This window comes from Ambystoma mexicanum, chromosome 5q (genome assembly GCF_040938575.1).
Source record: "Ambystoma mexicanum isolate Mex_15411 chromosome 5q, UKY_AmexF1_1, whole genome shotgun sequence".
Taxonomy (NCBI): Eukaryota; Metazoa; Chordata; class Amphibia; order Caudata; family Ambystomatidae; genus Ambystoma; species Ambystoma mexicanum.
Window position 1 is genome coordinate 919838649 of NC_090933.1, and position 22523 is coordinate 919861171.

At 46.8% G+C, this 22523-nt stretch overlaps 1 protein-coding gene across 1 annotated transcript in view; it reads right to left on the reverse strand.

The window, feature by feature from the left end:
* The window catches only part of RGS22 (regulator of G protein signaling 22), a 1706064-nt gene that overhangs the window by 148362 nt on the left and 1535179 nt on the right, over positions 1 to 22523 (reverse strand). The window contains exon 27 of the mRNA XM_069621432.1: positions 15264 to 15386. Within this exon, the coding sequence (XP_069477533.1) occupies positions 15264 to 15386 (123 nt within the window). The remainder of the gene's footprint in view (positions 1 to 15263; positions 15387 to 22523) is intronic.

Below are 22523 nucleotides of genomic sequence, written 5' to 3' on the forward strand. Positions count from 1 at the left end.
AAATGCACTCGCATCTGGCATGTCATCTTCATGCCGTTCTCCTTGCTCTTGTTCTTGCCATGACATCTTGCAGGTGGACTGAGACGAAGTATAGCTCGTGCCTCTGCAGGTTTTTGTTTTGACACGTGTGAATGAAGGGACACGATCAAATGAAGAATCCCAATCTTGTTGCAATTGTTCTGTCTGGAAAAAGGCTCCTGCAAAGCACACAGCTTCCAGGAGGGAAATGAATGCACAGAGCCGAATAACTTATGACTGTCTTTATGTCTATTTGCGAGGCAACTATCGAGGTTCATGGCTCCGAGCTCTGCGCATACGCCAAAATCCTGGCTTCCCACTGGTTGCCGGTATCATGACAAGAGGGGCCTGGCTCCTTTAACTGTGTCTTGCACACGACAGAGCGATTCACATTTTCTTGCATATCGAACTGAATGAAACCTTTAACAAGTGTAACCTGTGCCTATTAAACATCGGATTGAGTGAAATCCAAGTTTTCTTGAATATCGAACTGATGGAATATCTTAACAAGTGTAACCTGTGCCTATTAAACATTGTATTGAGTGCAATCCACAATTTCTTGAATATCAAACTGAATGACAACCTTAACAAGTGCAACCCATATCTATTGAACATCGGATTGAGTGCAATCCACATTTTCCTGAATATCAAACTGAATGAAAACTTTGGCAGATGTAACTTGTGACTTTTACACAACAAATTTAGTGCCATCCATGTTTTCTTGAATACTGAACTGGGTGAAAACTTCACAAAAGAACAGAACTGCTACATACTATGGTCAGAAGTAAAATGGAACTACAAACTCAAGTAAAACCATTCTATGCTGCCTACTAAAAACAAATAATACTTTATATCCAAGTGGAATCAGTCTTTGAATATGGAAAACCCATCATAAAAGAAAGTACAATAGGGGCCAAAGAACTTTATACAAAAGTGGCAAAGAACTCCAAAGGAATAAGGGATGTTTTTGCTCTGCAGCCATTAAAGTCTTGGGGAAGGTCACCCTGAGGCTTGAGACATTTATTCACTTGAGAATTAGGGGAAGGGAACTATTGGCTAAAACGTGGGGAATGGAACTGAAAGGAAGCAGTGAGATGAAAGAGGTGACGTTATGTTGGACATTGTTTTTTTTTGCTGACTTCCCAGCACATTGTATAGATTAGCAGCAAGGGCAAGCATCGATTTTGGACAGAGACAGATTCCTCAGTGGGACTTTTTTTACTCAGACTTTCCTTAGTTTTGTTTATGTAGGGAAATCCCACCTTAGTGTAGGGCACATTAGGCCTTCAACCATACTGACATTTAAGTTAATAAAAGTGTTTATTTGAACTTGAAACTGTTGTCTGTGTCATACTTCATGATGCCTTCGCAGCGCCTAGAAGGATTGATCTACAACTCTCAGACTCAGCAAAATCCTTAGGGTTCACCATTGACAGCGGCTTGTCCTTCCAGAAACACATAGCCACGCATGCCCAAATAGCGTGGCTCAGACTCTCTACCCATGGAAAAAGATCAAACCCTTCATCCCACTGTGGGACTTACAGACTGTAGTGCAGGCCCTTGTGGTCTCACACATCGATGTGGGAAATGCTCTCCTGACAGTGCTTCCATCTGCTTACTTGGCTCCCCCAAAAGCAGTCCACCATGCTGCAGCATTTCTTATTACAGTAACACAGATAATTGACCGAATTACCCCATCCTACGCAAACTACATTGGCTTCCACTCCAAGCCAAGTATACTGTTCAAACTTCATGTATCATCTAAAAAGCAGTCACTAGTAGCACATCAGCGTACCTGGCAGCTAAGCTCCACCTATCTGGTGGCACATGCTCCCCATGCAGGAAACTGACCAGTGACAACTCATTCACAAAGAGAGGACTCACAAGCAATCGTTCTCTTGTGATGCACCCACCACCCTCTGGAATTCGATCCCGGTGTCAGCTCGGAATGCCCCCACAATTCTCCAATTTCGAAAAAAACTCTCAAAACATGACTATTTCAACAACACCTGAACAAGAACTAGTTCCAATGGACGCACATACTGACACACAGACTTCACAGTACTGCGTTATTGTTAAAAGATGGCAGCCCAAATACTGGCTAGCCACACTCTGTACAGCGCTCCGCTGCTCTCGAGCTAGGTCCACTCATTAAACAATACAAATACAAGTGGAAGTATCGCTTTGCCGCATTACTCTGTTTGCTCCAGTTGGACTTTCTGCTTGCTGAACATTTATTCACCTGGATTACGTCCGTAAAGGACCCCTGGAGGCGTATTTTCAGCTTTGGATGCACCCCTTTCTGGGCTGTACCTATATATCCGAGGGCGGACGCGCACCAGCCCGCGCGCACATACCACTTTGCCGCATTACTCTGTTTGCTCCAGTTGGACTTTCTGCTTGCTGAACATTTATTTTCCTGGATTACGTCCGTAAAGGCCCTCTGGAGGTGTGTTTCCATGAACATTTTATATACGCTTTAGTGGACATTGGTGCAGGTTATTTACACACGTTTCTGTTTGTTTTAGGCATATTTTGAACTGTAGACACACCCCTTTCTGGGCTGTACCTATATAATCAAGGGCATGCGCGCACCAGCGCACGCACACGTACCGCATTGCCGCATTACTCTGTTTGCTCCAGTTGGACTTTCTGCTTGCTGAACATTTATTTTCCTGGATTACGTCTGTAAAGGCTCTCTGGAGGTGTGTTTCCATGAACATTTTATATACGCTTTAGTGGACATTGGTGCAGGATATTTACACTCTTTTCTGTTTGTTTTAGGCGTATTTTGAGCTTTGGACACACCCCTTTCTGGGCTGTACCTATATAACCAAGGGCATGCGCGCACCAGCGCGCACGATCCAAGCAAGTACCGGAAGTACTGCTTTGCCGCGGTTCAGCGATACAAGTACTGGGCTGAGTAATGAGCGAAAGGGTGGTGGGGCGAAAATTGCATTGACTGGTGCTGTACGACATTGTTGATTGCCTCATTGGGGGTCATTACGAGTTTGGAGGTAGCCATGGCGCTATTAGCGCCATGGCTTCCTCCAAACCCAGGTCCGGTCTGACAGAATGGGGATTTACCGGGTCATTCCGACCTTGGATGACCCGGTAAGTCCCCATTCTGTAGACCATTCCCCATTCCCATTTGAGCCCCCATAGGGCTCAATGGGAATGGGGAAGGCGCTAATTACGGGCCCGCAAATAGTGGGCCTTTTATTAGCGCCCTGGTCCCTCAGCGGGACCCGCAAAAGACATGTGGTCAGACCACACGTCCTTTGCGGGTCCCGCTAAGGGAACTCAGTATCCTTACCGGTGCCCATAAACCCTTACCGCCCAACTCGGAATGAGGCCCATTGTCATTGAAAAGTATTTTGCTTACACTGTCGTATAAGCTATTATGTCAAGATCTACTTACACGCTAAAAACAAGCATGCCGAATAATACGACTAACTTAAGCACACCAGTAAAACAACACGCAAATATGGCTGATCATGTTAAACTTATTTTTAAAAAGTAATTACGCTTTCTCCAGCATCACAGACGCCAGTTCTTAACCGAGATGGGAATAGTTTCTTACCTGTAACTCCATTTCTCCAGCATTGGTATCTTTCATGGATTCACATGCTTTGAATATTCCCCGTCGTCAGGCTGGGAATCCCCGGTACATTATATAGACCCTTTCCCGTAGGAAAACTTTTTCGACGCTTATGCGTCCTATCCACCTCGTTTTGTATCATGCGTGCCCGTGCCGTCAGGACGTCATGATATAAATACAGGCCCCGCCCCCGCGCTCCCTCAGATTTCGGCCCCCAAAGTAGTGGGGGAACCGGTTTGCATGATCAGGGGAGGCAGGTGGGCGCATGTGAATCCATGAAAGATACCAATGCTGGAGAAATGGAGTTACAGGTAAGAAACTATTCCCTTCTCCAGCATTGGATCTTTCATGGATTCACATGCTTTGAATAGATTACATAGCAGTACTACCCCCAAGAGGAGGTGTGCATGCAAACCCCTATACATTCTTCGCAAAAGGCCGTTCCCTAAGATTATGTATACATCAGTAATAGTTTACATAGGGAAAAAACGGACCACATACAGTCATAAATTCCACAGGATGCCACCCCGCAGCCGGGGCTTACCTTACTGGAATAGGTGTCGAAGCACCGCCTGTCCCATCCGGGTGTCTTCGGCATGTTGCTGCGACAGGCAGTAATGGCGGGTAAAGGTGTGTGTAGTCGCCCAGGTAGCCGCCATGCAGATGTCCCCTAGAGGGACTCCGGCCCACAGTGCCGTCGACGATGCCGCTGCTCTAGTTGAATGAGCTCTTGGCCGTCGTAGAAGAGGCTTCCCTGCCTTGGAATGGCAGTACGAGATGGTAGATGACACCCATCTTGAAAGTCCTTGCTTTGAAATGGCTTTTCCTCTAGCACCCAACCCATAGGCCACAAACAGCTGTCTCGTTTCTCTGAACGGTTGCGTACGATGAAGATAAAACTTGAGAGCCCTTTTTACATCCAATGTGTGTAGCATGCGCTCCGCTCCCGAGCATGGCTCCGGAAAAAACGTAGGCAACACGATAGAAGAGTGTTTATGAAACACCGAAGGAGCTTTTGGTATGAACTGTGGGTTAGTGGCTAGGACTACCTTGGTCTTGAAAAATCGTAAGTATGGTGGGTCCACCATTAGAGCCTGAACTTCTGAGATACGTCGGGCTGAAGTGATGGCCACCAGGAAGGCCAATTTCCACGACAGAAACTTCAGAGACGATGATGACATTGGCTCAAACGGAGGTTTCATAAGAGACGTTAAGATCAGATTGAGGCTCCACTCCGGTGGAAATTTCTTCTCTGGAGGGAAACTCCGAAAGAGGCCTTTAAGGAAGTGCTTAATCAGGCGGTCGCTGAACAATGGTGCCGAGTGCCGTCGACGAGTAAACCTGGAAATGGCTGCTAGGTGTACTTTTATTGACGACACCGACAGGCCCATTTGAGCTAATAACAGCAAGTATGGAAGGAGCTGTTCCGGCCTAATCGATTGCGGGGCCAAACCTGGTTGATCCTCACACCATTGACAGAACCTTTTCCATTTGTACGCGTATGAGGCGTTTGTGGAAGGTGCTCTTGCCGCTTGCAGGATACGTCGACAGTCCTCCGGAATCGTTAGCCGACCAAATTCGGCGAAGTCAGGAGCCAGGCCGTCAACTTGAGGCTGTCCGGGTCGTGATGCCAAACGACACCCTCCTGTCGAGACAGAAGGTCGGGGGTCTTCTGGAATCTCATCGGTTCCGCCGCCGCTAAGTGTAGTAGGTCTGAAAACCACACTTGTCTGGCCCAGTATGGGGCCACCAGAATTACCCGACATGGGTACCTGAGGATCCATTGCAACGTCCTCCTGACAAGGGGAAAAGGAGGAAATGCGTACAGGAATTTGTTCGTCCATGGGAATGAGAACGCATCCCCCAGTGAGCCCTGCTGAGGCCATCTGCTTGCGTACTGATGGCATTTCTTGTTGTTCTTCGTTGCAAACAGGTCTATGGAAGGGTGTCCCCATTCCTTGAATACTTGTTGAAGTTGTTGGTCGTTCAGCACCCATTCGTGAACTTCGTTCATTTCTCTGCTGAGGGCATCGGCTTCCACGTTTTTCACTCCTGGTAGGTGAAATGCTAAGATTTGTATGTTGTGTTGAAGGGCCCAATGCCAGATTTTCTGTGCCTCTGTCGATAGGGACCTGGAACGTGTCCCTCCTTGTTTCCTCAAGTAGAACATCGTAGTGGTGTTGTCCGTCATGACACGCACCACCGAGTCCCTCAGTTGCGGAAGAAAAGACTTCAGAGCCCATCGCACTGCTCTCAGTTCTAGCAGGTTGATATGCAGGGAGGACTCCTGCAAAGACCACTGGCCTTGTACCTGTAACATATCCAGATGAGCTCCCCATCCGCTCAGCGATGCATCCGTCACCACCGTCTTTTGGAACTCTGGTTCCAGTAGAGGCATCCCTCTCGTTAGGTGAGTAGACACTTTCCACCAGCCGAGTGCTTGAACTAGTTGTTCGTCGACGACCAGTCTGTCGGACCAGCGACCTCTGCTCTGTGCCCAACGGTCCGCTAGAAATTCCTGGCAAGGCCTCATAAACAGACGGCAGTTGTTTATTAACGGAATGCAGGACGACATGGTCCCTAGCAGGGACATGTACTTGCGCACAGAGACTCTGGTACCGCCGCTCCATTCCGACGCCTTGTTTTGAAGTTTCTGAATTCTTTCGCTGGATGGTTTCACCAGGCTTGTGTGCGTATGAAACTCCGCTCCTAGAAAGACCAAGGTCCTCGAAGGCTCTACTGAGGACTTGTTGAAGTTTATTGCGAAGCCCAGTTCCTGTAAGATGGACATTGTGGCTCGTAGACTGTCTCGTGTTTGTTCCTTGGATGACCCTCTGATTAGCCAGTCGTCTAGATATGGATAGACATGATGACCATCCTTCCTTAAATGGGCCGCTATAGGGGCCAAGCACTTGGTGAACGTCCTGGGGGAGGACTTGAGCCCGAACGGGAGGACCTTGAACTGAAAATGCTTTCTCCCGACGACGAATCTTAAATATCTCCTGTGTCGTGGGCGTATTGGGATGTGAAAATAAGCATCCTGAAGGTCTAGTGAAGAGAGATAGTCCATGGGTTGCACCGATCTGATAACCTCTTGGAGTTTTAGCATTTTGAATTTTTGGCTCTTTAGCCACTTGTTGAGTACCCTCAGGTCGAGAATGGGCCTCCATTTGCCGTTTGGCTTTTTGACAACAAAGAACCTGGAATAAACTCCTTGGCCTTCCTGTGCCACAGGAACTCTCTCTACCGCCCCTTTTCGCAACATAAGCTCCGCCTCTTGTCGTAGGATTTGGAGGTGGGGCTGTGTCGAGAATAAAGGAGGAAGACGCGGAGGCTTGTCTTTGAATTGCAGCGCATGACCCATGCGAATCGTGTCTAGGACCCATCGATCTTTGGTGATGCATTTCCATCGGTCGAAGTGATGAGAGACTCGACCCCCCAGGACGTTCCGAAGGCCGTCATTGGTTGCTGGTTTGCTTGTTCTTCGTTGACGACGGACCTGAGCCTCGCCGCCTGGAGGCTTGATAGTCCCTGCTTCCACGTGCCGACTGGGACGCTCGTCTGAACCCTTGTGAAGAGTACGAGGGCCTGTTAAATCCACGGTCCCTCGAGGCTCCAAAGCGGGAGTTTCCAGAAGCACCTCTGAAAGGGCGAAAAGAGCGAAAATTTCTACCCGTTTGAAGGGCGCCGAGGGACCTAGCAGTATCCGTGTCTTCTTTCATCCCTTTCAGCGCTTCATCAACTTTTTCGCCAAACAGGTGCTCCCCTTCGCATGGCATGTCCAGGACTTTGTACTGTACTTCAGGACGGAAAGTAGTACATTTGAGCCACGCTTGTCGACGAAGCACTACTCCATGGTTGATTTGTTTGAAACCAGACTCTGCTAGGTCCACTGCGATATTAATAGCGTGGTTCGAGGCCTCCTCGCCGTCCCGCACCAGTAACATAGCTGCTTTTCGGTGTTCGTCTGGCAGGTGTTCTAGGATAGGGGCTAATTTGTGCCACATTTCCCTATCATATCGTGACACGATCGCTAAGGAATTGGCTGCTCTTACTGTCGTCGCTCCGACCGAGAGCACCTTCTTTCCAAATGCGTCCTGCCTCCTAGCCTCGCTTTCCGGTGGCGTTGAACATTTCTGCTGGACCCTGGCCTTCCTAGCTGCTGCCGCCGACACCACCGAGTCAGACAAAGGCTGTGATGTTAGACATTTTGGAGTGGACTCAGGAGCTTTAAACTTTTTCTCGATCCGTCCCTTTATGGCTGGTTCCGAGAACGGATGGCGCATCGTTTTGAGACCTTCTTGCCACACGTGGTCAAGGATTGGGATGGCAAATACCGATTTTCTCCTTTGACCCATATGGTCAAAAAGGAAACAGTCTTTCCTCTGCTCCTCAGGAATCAAGCCGAATTCGGAACACGCTTTCCCCATCATTGCATGGAAGGCTCCCACATCATCAGGGGGAGATGGCTGTGTCTGGCTCCTCGTAGACTCCAATTCTACATCTGAATTCCATGTCGGGTCCCTCGACGGTGACAGGGAGATGTCTGACCCAGAGTCATCATGTATAGAGTCGGACTCCGACAACTCACCCTCCTCCTGAGCTCGAGGACGATCTTTTACCGCCTGGGGAGCCGATGGGTGATTCGTCGACGAGCGAGCCGTACAAGTTTGCTCGTCGACGGAAGGTACAGACAGAAGTGACGATGACGTCCCAGGTTGAGGGAACTGGGTATCCAGCCGCTGTAGTAGCTTCTGAAGAGTATTAAGCACATCCAGAGACAAAACTGTCTGGGGGTTCAGCAACGTGGATGATATAGGTACCATACCCCCGCTCGCACTCGTCGCCGTCGTCGTCGACGTGGAAGGCCGTAAGCCTAAATCCAATGGCTGCAGAACCATGTCACCTTCCCCTTCCGCCGAGCAGGCCGTGTCTGGCTGCAGTAAGACCTCAGGGGGGATCGGGTCATAGACCTCAGGCAGCCAAGCCATAGACTGAGTTTCCGTCGACGAAGGAATCCCAACCGCTGCTGCTTGAACGGTAATAGGCATCGTCAACGACACCGAGGTCGACGAGGAAGTCGTCGTCGTCGAGCCTTTAGACTTCGTTGTCGATTTTGATGCCGACTTCCCGGCTGAAGCTTCTCGACTCACGGAAGACCTGGGACGGTCCCCTGAGGAGGATTTAGACAGCGCCAGCCTCTCCGTCTTAGATGATGAGGAGGAGGAGGGCTTTTTATGAGATGAGGAGGATCCAGCATGTTTCCCCTTATGCTTGTCCTCAGGGCGAATTTCTGCTGGCCGCACCTTCTTCGATGGAGGCTCCGACTTGCTCCTGGAGGCCGTGGAGCCAACTTCCGAAGCCGGGTAGGCACCCGCTCCGTCATTAAGCCAGTCGACCAGCCTTCTTTTACGGTCCTTAAGGGTTTTTTGGGAGAAACCCTGGCATATCTCACATGTATCCGCCGCGTGGTGCGGGTGGAGACAGTAGATACAGTCCATGTGGCCGTCTCCTTCATAAACCTTTTTGAGGCCACAGGTTGCACATGGGCGAAATAACGCCTTTCCAGACATAATTCTCCAGATTTGAACTTCGCTTACGCGAAACAGACAAAAAAACAATCTAGTTATCACTAGTAGTAACACGAAGATCCCACTGCTTTGAAAGACGGTTGAAATCTGAGGGAGCGCGGGGGCGGGGCCTGTATTTATATCATGACGTCCTGACGGCACGGGCACGCATGATACAAAACGAGGTGGATAGGACGCATAAGCGTCGAAAAAGTTTTCCTACGGGAAAGGGTCTATATAATGTACCGGGGATTCCCAGCCTGACGACGGGGAATATTCAAAGCATGTGAATCCATGAAAGATCCAATGCTGGAGAAATTTGGACATTCTGTGCCGTCCGAAATGAGAAAGATACTAACAAAGACAGAGTCAAGTCTAGAAGTGTGTCGTGCTTATCAGAATTAGCAGGCACAAGTACGGCAGCAACCACTGCCATGGAGACAGTACCATCACTGCAAAGTAAAGAAATTACATCTAAGATACAAACAATGTCAGATGCTACGATACTGAATGTAGCAAAGACCCCCAAGAAACTGCCAAATACACCTAACGTACCGCCAGATACTATCGCGACAGACCTCTCAGATATGAGTGCAGTACTTTCAGATATCTCGATCCATGCAAGTGTGGGTGAACTGAGCCTATGCAACGACCGGGAATCGCCGGATTATCGAGCTCGGTGCCCAATGGACTCATCCATTCATTCGGTCTCAGTAACGTATGCACAACCAACCCCTCGCCGAGGCAGGCCGTGTCAAGTCTAAGCAATAAACACGGAACATTCCTCACTGATAGAGATTACCCTCCCATCAGTGAATACTACCACCAACAGCTTGTTTAAGCTGTTCTCTTCACTGGAAGAGAAAATCACACATCAATCAATTAAAATCCAGCAGCTGTTGACATGGATGGCAGCCTTGATTGAAACCAAAAAACGTTTGACAAACAGTGATGACTCTGTAATGTGTTCAAACTCCATGGATAGACGAGAAGTACTATTTATAAAGAGTCCTTTGAAGATTGCAACAGCAGGGCTCCCAGCTTTTCAACCTATCATACGCCCAGTTGAACAGGACAATGGACCACCTCAGGCAAATATCAATTCCTGGATCAGCATAGACCCATCTTATCCATCTAATGAACCAGAGCAACAACAAGAAGACCTGCTGCATCATTCTAATGAACAGGACCAATCACAAACCGTGCCTATAATTGTTTCTACAATCGCACGACCTAGAGGCTCGCATGCTGCTAATACAGGGAAAAAAAAGAAGAGTGTGCAAAACAAAATTACCAATCAGAAAACCCAACAAACATACCAACAACAATTCTCAAGAGATACAAAGTACCAACTCTCAGGCACTGGAGAAAAAGCACGGAACGTTGCCAACCAAGAATACTAAAATTGCCACTCTGGATAAATACATGGTAACCCCAGACTCGGCGAGACCTGTAGCAGTAGCAGTAAGTGCAACCGCCGGGGCGAGACCTGTAGCAGTAGCAGTAAGTGCAGCCGCTGGCCTAAACACTCCAGCGAATCATCCACCATTGGATGCACTAGTGGCCCTCATTGACTCATCAGCAGTGAACTCGGCGCCAGTAGACCAAGTGGAGATCAAAGAGCAAACAAAAAAAAATGTGAGGTAGAAAGTAATACCCAACTTTTGGACTTGGAACTCAGAACCTTATTGATCAGAGTAGAGGCAGAGAAATGTCTTTCTTCACGCCTCCTTAACAATACTTCGGCTTCATCCGAAAGGAGCGTGGCGCTGGTGACTGATCCTTCAATCGACTAGCGAACTACAGCTCAGCAAGGATAGGGCCCGATTCTAAAGTCATCTTAAGCTGCACCAATGACTACAAGACCAAATTCATTGGATCAGTGTAAAATATCGCAATCTGAGCACAATTTCCTTGGAACGGCATCTCAAACCAAGATGTCGACAAGCAACGTTCCAAGAAATGCAGCGACCAAATCTATGATGACACAAGATAATCAACTCACATCTGAACAAGGCAACATGAGAAACAAAGTCACCTTGCAAGCAGATGCACACACGGAGTGTAATAACAAATCATGGAGTATGGTGTGCAAAAAAAAACAGGATCCAAAGCAAGGGGACTCAAGAGTACAAAGAAACATCCCACACAAAACAATGCAAAACTACCATACTTTGATCATGAAATGTCGAGATGCTCCGTTTCCAAAATATGATCTATGTCGCTCGAGTGTACTCAATGTATTTGGAGAAATTAATGAATTAGGAGACATCTCTTCTAGTGACATAGACCAGGTGGAATTTGTTTGTGAACATAATTTGTCTATTGTCAGACTTTAGATTAAATCAGGCTTAGTGCTAAATTCCACTTGGAAAGCCAAAATGGACAATAGCACAAGACACGGAGAGGTGCAACAATCAACAAAATGAAGTAAAGGATATAAATCAAGACAAACCACAAAGCAAGATCCTTATACCAGCATGTCACTGTACCTATTGTGGCAACACCAGTCCTACTGCAGAAAAATCTCAATGTTTCCGATCTGCATAACCACTATTGACTGAGACGGTAAAACAGATCTCCTTAGCAAGTTGGAATTGTCGGGGCCACACACATCTGCACCAAGCAACGAATAATCACCTAAATGACTTTGATATCATTGACCTTCAAGAGACGTGACTGTTATCCACACCGACATGGGATGATCATGATGTACTTTTGGTCTCTGCTGCGGCCTCTACTCGAGGTAGACTAACCTCTGGCCTCGTAGTAGCTGTAAAAACAAGTGCTGGGATCACTCTCCATTCTTGAGCCTCAACGAATAATTTTCTTCAACTCGTTCGAGTGTCAACAGCGAAAGAGAATACAGCAATAATTAATATATATCGGAACCCGGCTGAAATCTCAGATAATGCCTTTTATAAAGCTTTAACTGGCTTATTAGAACTAATAGCTAAAGCACCTGCCATACAACAAACAATCATAGTTGGTGATCTAAACTTGAAATGCTTAACATCCTCCGAGAACCCTTAAAATAATAATGTGAGAAGATGGGAAATGTACATGAGAGATCACAACTTTAGAATGGCCAATGGAGCTTTACCTGGTGACATTCCGCCCCAATACACATGGAAGAGAGGAGCATCATCAGCATTATTGATTATATCTATATGAACAACATTTTCAACTGTGCAATGAGGTTTGATGTCATGCAACAAGATAATAGTGATCACCAACTCCTTGCGCTATACTGGCTTGAAGAGGAAGTAGTTACATCCACTCACCGCGGTTTCGATGGTCTGACACGGAACTCCATTCGCTATATAAACAACTATCCATGTATTAAGCGCTCAACTACTCTGACTCCTACGTGCAGCTGCTTCAGGCTCATATAATTCCTGATCGAAACCTGGGTCCACTTGTCATAAAGCATCAACATTCCTACGATCAAGAATTACAAATAGTAAGAGCAAACTACAGAAAGCTAAGGAACAACATCCGACTCTTACCAACCGGGGAACAAGAACGAGCCTTTAAAACAGCTAAATGTAAATATAAAAACAATATACGAGCAAGAAAAGCAAACACCTTTCAAGCTGATGGAGAGAGTTTTCTCAAATCTATTAAAAACAAGAACTCGGACCAAACATGGAACATTGAATTCACATCAACAGCTCTCCGCACAAGTCAATGGTGTCTCAGAATCTCAATGGCTCGAGCATTTTAGCAAATTATACGCGGATAAAAACTTTGAATATTATCAGTACACGAAAAGAAATGTATAGTATTGGAATCTGGACTGTAATGTGGAAATAGTAGCTGAATTAATTTGAAAAAGCTACAAAATCCGAGCGGCAGGTCCAGATGGATTGAGCAACTTTATGTTCAAGGCGCACCCAAAACAACGGGTAGTCATACCGAATGGCATCTTTCAAGATATATTAAAAACCACCATACTCCCAGCGTCTTGGCTTCAGTCATTAATCATCCCTTTTTTAAAAAGGGCTATTGCTCGGTACCAAATAATTATCGCCCCATTGCCCTCCTCGACGCCCCCGGAAAACTACTTACAAAACTGGTCTTGAGGGACTTCAATGCTTGGCCTCAAAAGTCCTAACAGAGAGATCTACAACAATCGGGCTTTGTTGCTGGAATTGGCACGTCAATCAACTTGCTAACTCTATACGCACTCAAAGCCCAAGCCCAGACCACAAAGCGACCTATATTCTTTGCATTCATCGATCTACATTCAGCATTTGACTCAGTTTCTAGAGTCAAATTGATGAATAAACTGATGCTAGCTGAATGTCCACCTACTTTGTGTGATGTTATATGTGCCCTACATTCTGACACTTCAATTCAAATCAGATTAAACATGACAGGTTTGCTCTCAATACCGATAGCAACAGCAAAGCGCCTCAAACAAGGGTGTACACTTGTGTCAGCGATATTTAATTTCTTCATACAAGACATTAAACACATCTTTGAAGACATTTGTTCGGATTCACCGAAAATGGCTGACGTCCCCATCCAAGCATTATGGTATGCAGATGATTTAGTGCTCATAGCGAAGACACCAGTAGGGCTGCAGAAACTATTATCTGCTCTCTCATTGTACTTGGATAATAATGAGTTGATAATTAATCATAAGAAAACACAAATTCTGAGATATGCTCCTAACAATTCTTACACGCATCATATGTACTGGAATATCAAGAATGTTAAAGTGGAAATTGTAACAGAATATACATATTTAGGATTGCAATTTTGTGGCTCACCCCAGAAGAATCCACAATGGGAAATCATACAGCACGAATTGGTCTCCGCCATCTCGCAGACCAGGCTGATCTTTTACAGATTTGGGAAATTCTCAATTAATTTGGCAGTAATTTTTTGGAACCAAAAACTCATTCCAACACTATTGTATGGTTTAGGAACCATATCCATCATCTCCACTACAGCTCTTAATAAACTCGAGGCCAAATATTGGCGCAAAGTTCTCCACCTCCCACAATTTGTACCGGGTCCATGGCTGCAATATGAGCTGGGATTAATCTCTTTAACTGCCTTGTATAGCTGGTGTCTGTGTGCCTTATCCGAAAATGTTTCATCTCAACGAATGCAGACAATGTTCTAAGAAAGATATCAGCATACATGTTCTTCTCTCAACACATATTTGCCTGTGAACGGACAAGTCACATTATGAAAAGTTTGGCGAATGCAGATGTTTCCATCAAAGTTCTTCTTACCAAACCAGACAGAGCAAAATGCAAAGTTTACCAACATGACTGGATTGAAACCAGGAGACTTTCCTCAGTATATAAACATTTAAACATGGACTGCTATGGTGAGAAAAGGCTCAGAACTATGGAACCCTATTTGTGTAGGTCACCTTCGCCTGAACTAAGACAGTCCATAATGCAGTTGCGTTTCAATTTATGGCCAACGCGAGACCTCTTGGCCAAACGCAGAATGAATTATCTTTGACAATCAATGAATATTAACTACTTAATCGTTATTTTCTTCTGTTTTAAGAAGTTGAAAATGTTTTAAGATGTTAAAGGTTTTATAATAGTTCTTGTTGATCTTGTTCATCCTTTTATCTCTGGATTTCTTACTGCTTAACCTGAATCAGGTTAGATAAGAGCATTACCTTCGTTGAGATGGAAGGCTCGTATAATAGAAACTGAATCTTCTGTTTTTCTACTATTTTTCTTCCGTTTCTTTTAAAGGTCTTTTAAAGGTCTAAGGATGTAACATTACTAAGAGGAACTATTGTTGTAGGATTTTAGGAAGAAATGCAAATATAAATAATGTAAATGTAAACATAAATATGTGTTTGTTTGTTGATAATATTTTTGTACAGGTTCTACACTTTGTATTTGCACCATGAACCATGGTATTTTTCCCTGAGCCACTTTCTATTACAGCGTAACAGTTTTTCATAATCCTCTGTAGCAAGATATACAGATCACTTGAGGCATACTTATTATGTTACTTCATCCTATTACATCCCATAACATTTCTGTGTGTCCAAAATCAAAGAACTGATTGCAGCTCCCATTAGCTCTTACCTTTTTGGGCCCAAATATTCCACCGCTGTAAATACTCTCACTGCCGAAGATTTCTGACATTGTTTGTCTTCTAGAATCAATTTGTCTTCTACCATCAGTTTGTCTTCTAGTATCACGCAGATGCTGTCAATATAAACCAAAGTTTCAATTAGAATCAACGTGACCAGTGGACTGGTAATAACACTGAAAATGTATACGTTTTTTGGCATTTGAATAATATGGAATTATGAATTACTTTGAGGTCACTGAGACGCCTGGTTGCTTAAAATAAAGGGACATTCAACAATATAATGACAACCTTAGATGATGCACCCACAAAGGGCATTTTCTCCGATTCACATCCACTAAATGTACAGCCGATGCTAGGGTCGGACATACAAACACTGACCCATATACTGCAGAAGTAGAGGACAGGCAAGAATAAGTGGATGAAGAGAACCATGATTTCCTGATGTAATTATTTAAGTCTAGTGGAGGTGGAATTAAAAAAGTATTAATAATGTCCTATACACCGAATTCTCCTTGCCGGTATCAATGAGGACTTCAAAGTGTGCAGAAAGGATACTGTTCTTGGAAGCAAAACATGGGTATCGTTCTAAGAAAATGCCATTATTAACGAACTGTTAGATAAACATAGGCATATTCGTTCTTGGTGGTCTAATGGTCACAGGCCAGTCTTTTCTATTCTATGATGAAATACCAAAATTCCCTCGAGGAAAACAGAGGAGAGTAGCAGCATCAAACCTGCTAAGCAAGATAGCTGCCTCTACAGCATCTGGATCTAGCATGTCATGCTTTTCTAGTTCTTTATCCTGCAGGAAGATTTTTGTGAGATTGATTCAGATCCCCAGTCTTCTATCAGGAGCTGAGAGAGTTCATGAGCAGTGCAACATGTCTTCAAAGTCTCTGATAGTCGCAAGGAGCACGCAGCCCCCTCAACTTCTCAAATCTATTGTCTATGTTATTGCCAAAGAGTTGGTGTAGCAAATAGTGTTTATTGAATATCCAGAGAAAAGCCTGGGAAACGTAACTAAAGTAGGCAACTCATCTCATTGCTACACTTGTTATCATAGACACATCTAATGTTTCTGAGCTATATAGACAGGCTTGATTTATTTTCTTGTAAAAGTCAGACTCACGTGGAACAACTTCTCTCACTGCGGTAGCCTGTTCTTCCTGCAGTACCTTTCTTAACTATCTCCAAGAGATTGTGCTGGTAACAGTTAAAATACTAGAGAAAGTGACCAGTCTTGTTGTCCCAGAACCAGAGACATATCTTTCCCCAGCATTGGCACTCAACTGTTTTTGTTTTTGTTTTTTTTTAAATTTCTTTATTGGTTTTCCACAACAACAAAACAGTAAAAACATAACATACAAACTCTCATAACATAACATAACTGGCGCATTGGCACATTTCCCAGATTGTGTCATACATCCGCAATGCTGGGGTCCTCCGGGGACCTTATTGTTCCTGTCCCACACCCTCATTGGGTCTGTCGCAGAGTCCGTTACATGAATTGGCTCGCCCTGGGGCTTTGTACGGGGCCTTCCTGTTTTCGCTCATTGGTCTACTGTTCTTATGGGGTCATCGATGTCTTCCTCTTCTCTGCTTTCGAATAGGTCCTGCATCAGGGAGTTCCATGCAGTTAGTTTTTGCACTGTTTCGCCTTCTCCTCTTTTCACTGCTCTTAACCACACCGCAGTCTCTGCCATTGCCCACTTCTGGAGGTCTGACCACCATGCTTCTATGTTCGGACCTTCCCTTGACTTCCACGTCATTTCTATTTCGCTTGGTGCGACTCATGTCTTCTTCCTCTTGGAAAGAGGCCAGTAAGTACTTTTCCGGATGCTCTGCTTGTATTTGCAGTCCACTCTGTGCTATTTTGATACTAATCATGTCCCAGAAGCCTTGTATCACTGGGCAGGTCTGGAACATGTGTACCATGTCGACTTCATCCGCCAGGCAACAGGGGCACCCATTTTGATTTACCGTCCGCATCTTGTTCATCCTCTTGGGCGTGAGATATGCTCTGTGCGTTATGTATAACTGTGCCTGCCTGAACCTTGTATTTCTTGACACTTTTTTTGTTTTTTGGGTATCTTAGTGCCCTGGCCCATTCTTGGTCGCTGAAGGGCCTTTGAAGTTCCTCCTCCCAGTGCTGCCTCGTGTGTGACCTCTGCGGATTGACTGATTTTAACAATTGTTCATATAGCCTGGAGGTTGTGTGGGTTCCCTCAGATATGTCATACCATGTGTCTAGCTCTGTCATCTCCTCCTCCTCCTGGTTTGTCCACTCTGGCCATCTTTTATTGATGTTTCGTATCATGCTGTTGTATAGGATGAATTGGCCTTCATGTATCTCATGGTCGTCCACCATTTCTTGGAAGTCTGCCCACCTTTCCCCTCTCGTCAGGTCTCCAATTTGTACTACACTTTTGGGTTCCCAGTGCGCTCGGCATGCTGCTAGTGTGTTTGTATCCCCCCCAGGAGGCTCGCTAGGGGGATTTGTGCCGAGCATGGGTCTTTCGTCCCCTGGAGTCTCCATGCCCTGTTCCATAGCCCTATTGCGATGTTGAGCATGTTCGGCAGAGTCTTGAGCAGGGGTTTGTCAAGCCACAGTATTTCCCTCAAGTAATACCGTTTCAGTGCTGGCTGAAAGATGATTGTGTCTATTGTTTCGTCCTCCCCCAGCCACTTGACTGCAAACTGCAACTGCCCCGCTAAATAGTACTTTTCGAAGTCCGGTAGTCTGATACCTCCTTCTTCATAGACCTTCTGGATGGTCCCCATCCCGATCTTGTTTCTTCCCCCCCCCCCCCATAAGAAGTTTCATGCTATCGTATTTAATTTGTTGAAGAAAGCTCTGGGAATGGTGTATGGGATGTTTCTGAAGTAATATAGTAGGCGCAGCAACATCGCCATTTTCAAGAGGGCTGCTCTCCCCATCATCCCCAGCGGAAGTGTTCCCCAGAAGGCCATTGACTTCTGTGTCTTTTCCAGCGCGGCCAGTGTGTTGGTTCTAAGGGTGTCCGCGGTGTCATGATGCATCTCTATACCTAGGTATCTGAAGGAGCTTGGGCACACGCCAGGCCCAGATCCGGGAGGCCACCCAGGGGAACCTGTTTCAAACCTGCCAGGTGGAAGACCAGGGACTTTTCTTTGTTGATTGCTATGCCCGACAATCTGGTATATGCTCCGATCGCCTCTAGGAGGCAGGGTAGATTGACGGCCGGGTTCTCTACGAATAGCAGCATGTCATCTGCGTATAGCGAGATTTGATGGAGCACCCTGTCTATGTCTATCTCACAGTGTCCCCATATTCTGCTCTGAGAAAGACTGAGTGGCTCCAGAGCCAAGATATATAACATTGGCGACAGTGGGCATCCCTGCTTGGTTCCCCTATGTATCCTCCACTCCTTTGAGATGAATCGCCCCGTCCTCACCCTTGCTCTAGGATCTTTATATAGCAATATGATCCACCGGAGGAACCCCTCCCCAATGCCGAAGTGAGCGAGAACGCTCACCAGCCACTCCCAGCACACCGAGTCAAAGGCTTTAACAGCATCCAGGGACACTAGACACTATTTCGCTCCTACTCTGTTTACGGTTTGTCTCATCTATCACATGGTGCAGTCTACGAAGGTTCCATGACGTATTAGGCCCCGGGACATAACCCGTTTGGTCCGGATGAATCAGGGCGGTCACTACTTGTTTTAGGTGGCTGGCTAGGACCGCCGTCAGTATTTTGGCATCCTGATTGATGATGGAGATCGGCCTATAGGAAGCACATTCCCTGGGCGATTTCCCTGGTTTAAGTATCGGAACGATTATTGATTCGGACATGCTAGTCGGCAGCTGTTTGCTCTCATATGCACCTTGATATGTGTCAAGTAGCTTCTGGGAAATGGTGCTCTTAAAGGTCTTATAGAACTCCCCTGGGAGTCCATCCGGGCCCGGGGACCTGCCGGTGGGACGCTCTGTGAGCACACCCTCTATTTCCTCCACTGTGAGAGGTGCATCCAATAACTGAGCCTGTTCTTCTGTTAGTTTTGGTAGTCTTATTTCTGCCAGTGCCTCCGCTATATCCTCCGGGTCTATCTCCGCATTTGGGGCATACAGTTGCTCATAGAATTGAGCAAATAAGCTGTTAATGTGCACTGGTTTCTGATCTCCTTCCCTGTGTGGTCTTCTAACACTGTTATTGGGTCTTTCCTACTTTCCTATCTAGTGAGCCACGCCAGAACCTACTGGGTTTATCCCCTTCCGCATGTAGCCGCTGTCGGTACCTCCCATAGTTCAACCTCCCCAGTTTTTCCCAGAGTACCATACATTCTGTTCTCAACTCCACCAGCTCCCGGGATTCCCTCCCCACTATCTCCGCTCGTCGCTCCCTTCTTTCTATCTCCCTCTCGATTTCACTGAGCTCTTTCATGGCTGCTCCCGTCAGCCCCCCCGTACTGCCTATTGCCGCCCCTCTTATCACCACTTTGAACGCGTCCCATAGTGTGGCCCTACTTTCAACGCTGCCTTCATTCTGCTTAAAATAGTCCTCTATTGACTCAGGGAGGTGCTCCTCCAGCTCGCCCTCTCTCAAGGCCTCTGCTCAAAGTCGCCAGGTTGGTATCGGGGCTTTCCTATGGGTGTGCGCCCAAGTCGCCAGTATTGGGGCATGATCGTAGAGTGTGCGTGCTTTGATGGTGATTTCTGTAAAGTCTTGTAGTGTTTCCCTACCTGTGAATATGTAATCTATCCGTGTGAATGTTCCATGTGGTGCACTGTAATGAGTGTAGCCTCTACCCTCTCCATGTACCTGTCTCCAGATGTCGACCAGCTGTAGTCCCTCAAGGGTCCTGTGCAGTTCCTTGGCCGGGGCTGCTGGCTTCCTGTGCTTGTCATCTGATCTGTCGAGGAGTGGGTTCATGGTGCAGTGGAAGTCGCCGGCCGAGACGAGCATTGCCTCCCTATACTGGGCCAGCCTGGGTGCCAACCTTTTAAAGAAACCTGTTGCGTCGTAGTTTGGGGTGTAGGTGTTAACCAGGCACACTTCTCTGCGTTCCAGCATGCCGTGCACCAGTACCAGTCTCCCTTCTGGGTCTGTCTCTTGCTTGAGCATCTGGAATGGGACCCCCCGGGGCGATCCATATTAGTACTCCCCGTGCATAGTTCGAATACGTGGCACTGTATGTCTGCCCCCCCCCATTTCTTGTTCACCTTGGTCTGCTTTTCTGATGTTAGGTGTGTTTCCTGCAGCATCGCTATCTTGACCTTCATCCGGTTCAGCCAGGCGTAGACCCTGAGTCTCTTGACATGCGCATTAAGTCCTCTCACGTTCCAGGTTACTATTGTAAAACCATCTGGCCCCATGTCCTCTTCTTACGGTCTGGCTTCATCATCCCACAGCCGTGTCTTTGCACTCTGCCATCTTCCATCCCCATGCGGGTGTCTTTTGAGGCCCTTCCTACGGGTCCTTTCTTTTTAGTCCAACTAGGATTGTTGCTGTCAGTTTTTCCCCTGTATTGTTCTGCTCGCCTTGTACTTGTATCTCCTCTATGTCCTTTGCGGTTTTCTTTCTGTTTCCTACGCCATATGCTATCCATTCACACCATTCAACCTAAACAAGAACTAGTGAACTAACGCCCAGCCACCCTCCCCCTGCTCGGGCTCTGCCGCTTCCCTCATTGTGCTCCCATGGACGGGGCCGACTTGCAGCAGCGTGATGCCTTAGAACTGACATCTGAACTTATAGAACGCTTTCTACGGGGGCCCCGCCTTTCTCAGCCAACTTTGACTGAAGTGGGGTTGCTCGCTCCTTCATACTTGTCCTCTGGCTTAGTTGATTGGCGGATGCAAAATATCGTTATTCTTGGCTGCTTTTACCTCATCTTGTCAGGGTCTGTTTCCGTTATTGTTGGCATTTCTTTTCCTCAGCTGGGGGATGCCCTATGCGTCCATCCACCTGTGGGCTTCATCAGTGATATTAACGAAGCATGTTTTGCCCTGATGTATCAGCTTGAGTTTGGCGGGGAACAGGAGCGTGTACCTCACCCCTGCACCCCTGAGACGTTCCTTTGTTGGGCCGAACTGTGCTCTCTGTTTTTGAACCGTAGCTGTGTAGTCCGGGTACATAGTGATCTTGGAGGAGTGTCTAACGATCGCCCTCCCTCCCCTCGAGAATGCTAGTATTTTTTCTCTATCCTTAAAGTTCATAATCCTGGCGATCATTGCCCTCGGAGGGGCACCCGGTTGAGGTCTTCTAGTCAGTGCTCTGTGTGCCCTCTCCACCACAAAGCCCTGCGATAATGTTCCTGCTCCTATCTCTTGGAGCAGCAAATTCTCTATGTACTCTGTGGGGTCGTTGCCTTCCTCGCCCTCCGGAAGTCCAATTATGCGGATATTGTTCCTCCTCGCTCTTCCCTCTGCATCCTCCGCTCTTCGTTCCAGGACCTTGACTCTTTGCAGTACTTCTGACATTTGCGTCTGTGTTGCGGTGACCCCTGCCGTGTTTTGTTGCACCTGTTGTTCCGTCGCTGTCACCCTTTCTGTCAAGTTCCTTGCGTCCTGGCGAAGGAGGCCCACATCCACCATGACGGTGTCCAGTTTATTTTCCAGAGATGCTTTAAAGGCTCCTATCGCTGTGTCCATTTTATTTTCAAGAGATGCTTTCAGGGATGCGATTGCTTCCAGGATTGTGCCCTCGTTTGCGCTTTCCGCCGGGTGTGGGGTGTTAGTTGTAGCCATTGCCGTCTCTTTTGGCATCAACTGCTTATGCTCTGGCGCCTTAGTGAAGGTGTCCATGGTGATTTGCTTGGCTTTCCCTTCGATTTTCTTGTTTGGGATTGTGCTTATGTGTGCTCAGAGCGTCACCTTCTTCCAACTTCAGTGGGCCAACCGGATCGACGTGGGGGTGCTGTCGCATGTATGGGCTATCAGTGCCGGGTCTGGCTGTGTACCACTTGGTGTGGCTTCCTCTCTTCTCAATTCCCCCTCTTTTCCCCACAGGTTTCCTAGGCAGCATACTTCTTCTATAACCTTTCGCTTTATGGCATAGATGCCGTGTGGGTCCGTTAGGGGCTCAAGCTCTTGTCATGTGTCCCATTACTGGGTCCTTCTTATCCTTGGCGCGGCAGTGTCATGGGTGCTGCAATGAATTATTATTTTGGTGTGTGCACCCCCTCTTCCTTGGCCTCACAGGCTGCCAGGACATCCCTGCTAGGTTGTGCATATGTGCATGCCGCCTCCCGGCCTTGTGGGTGGTGTGG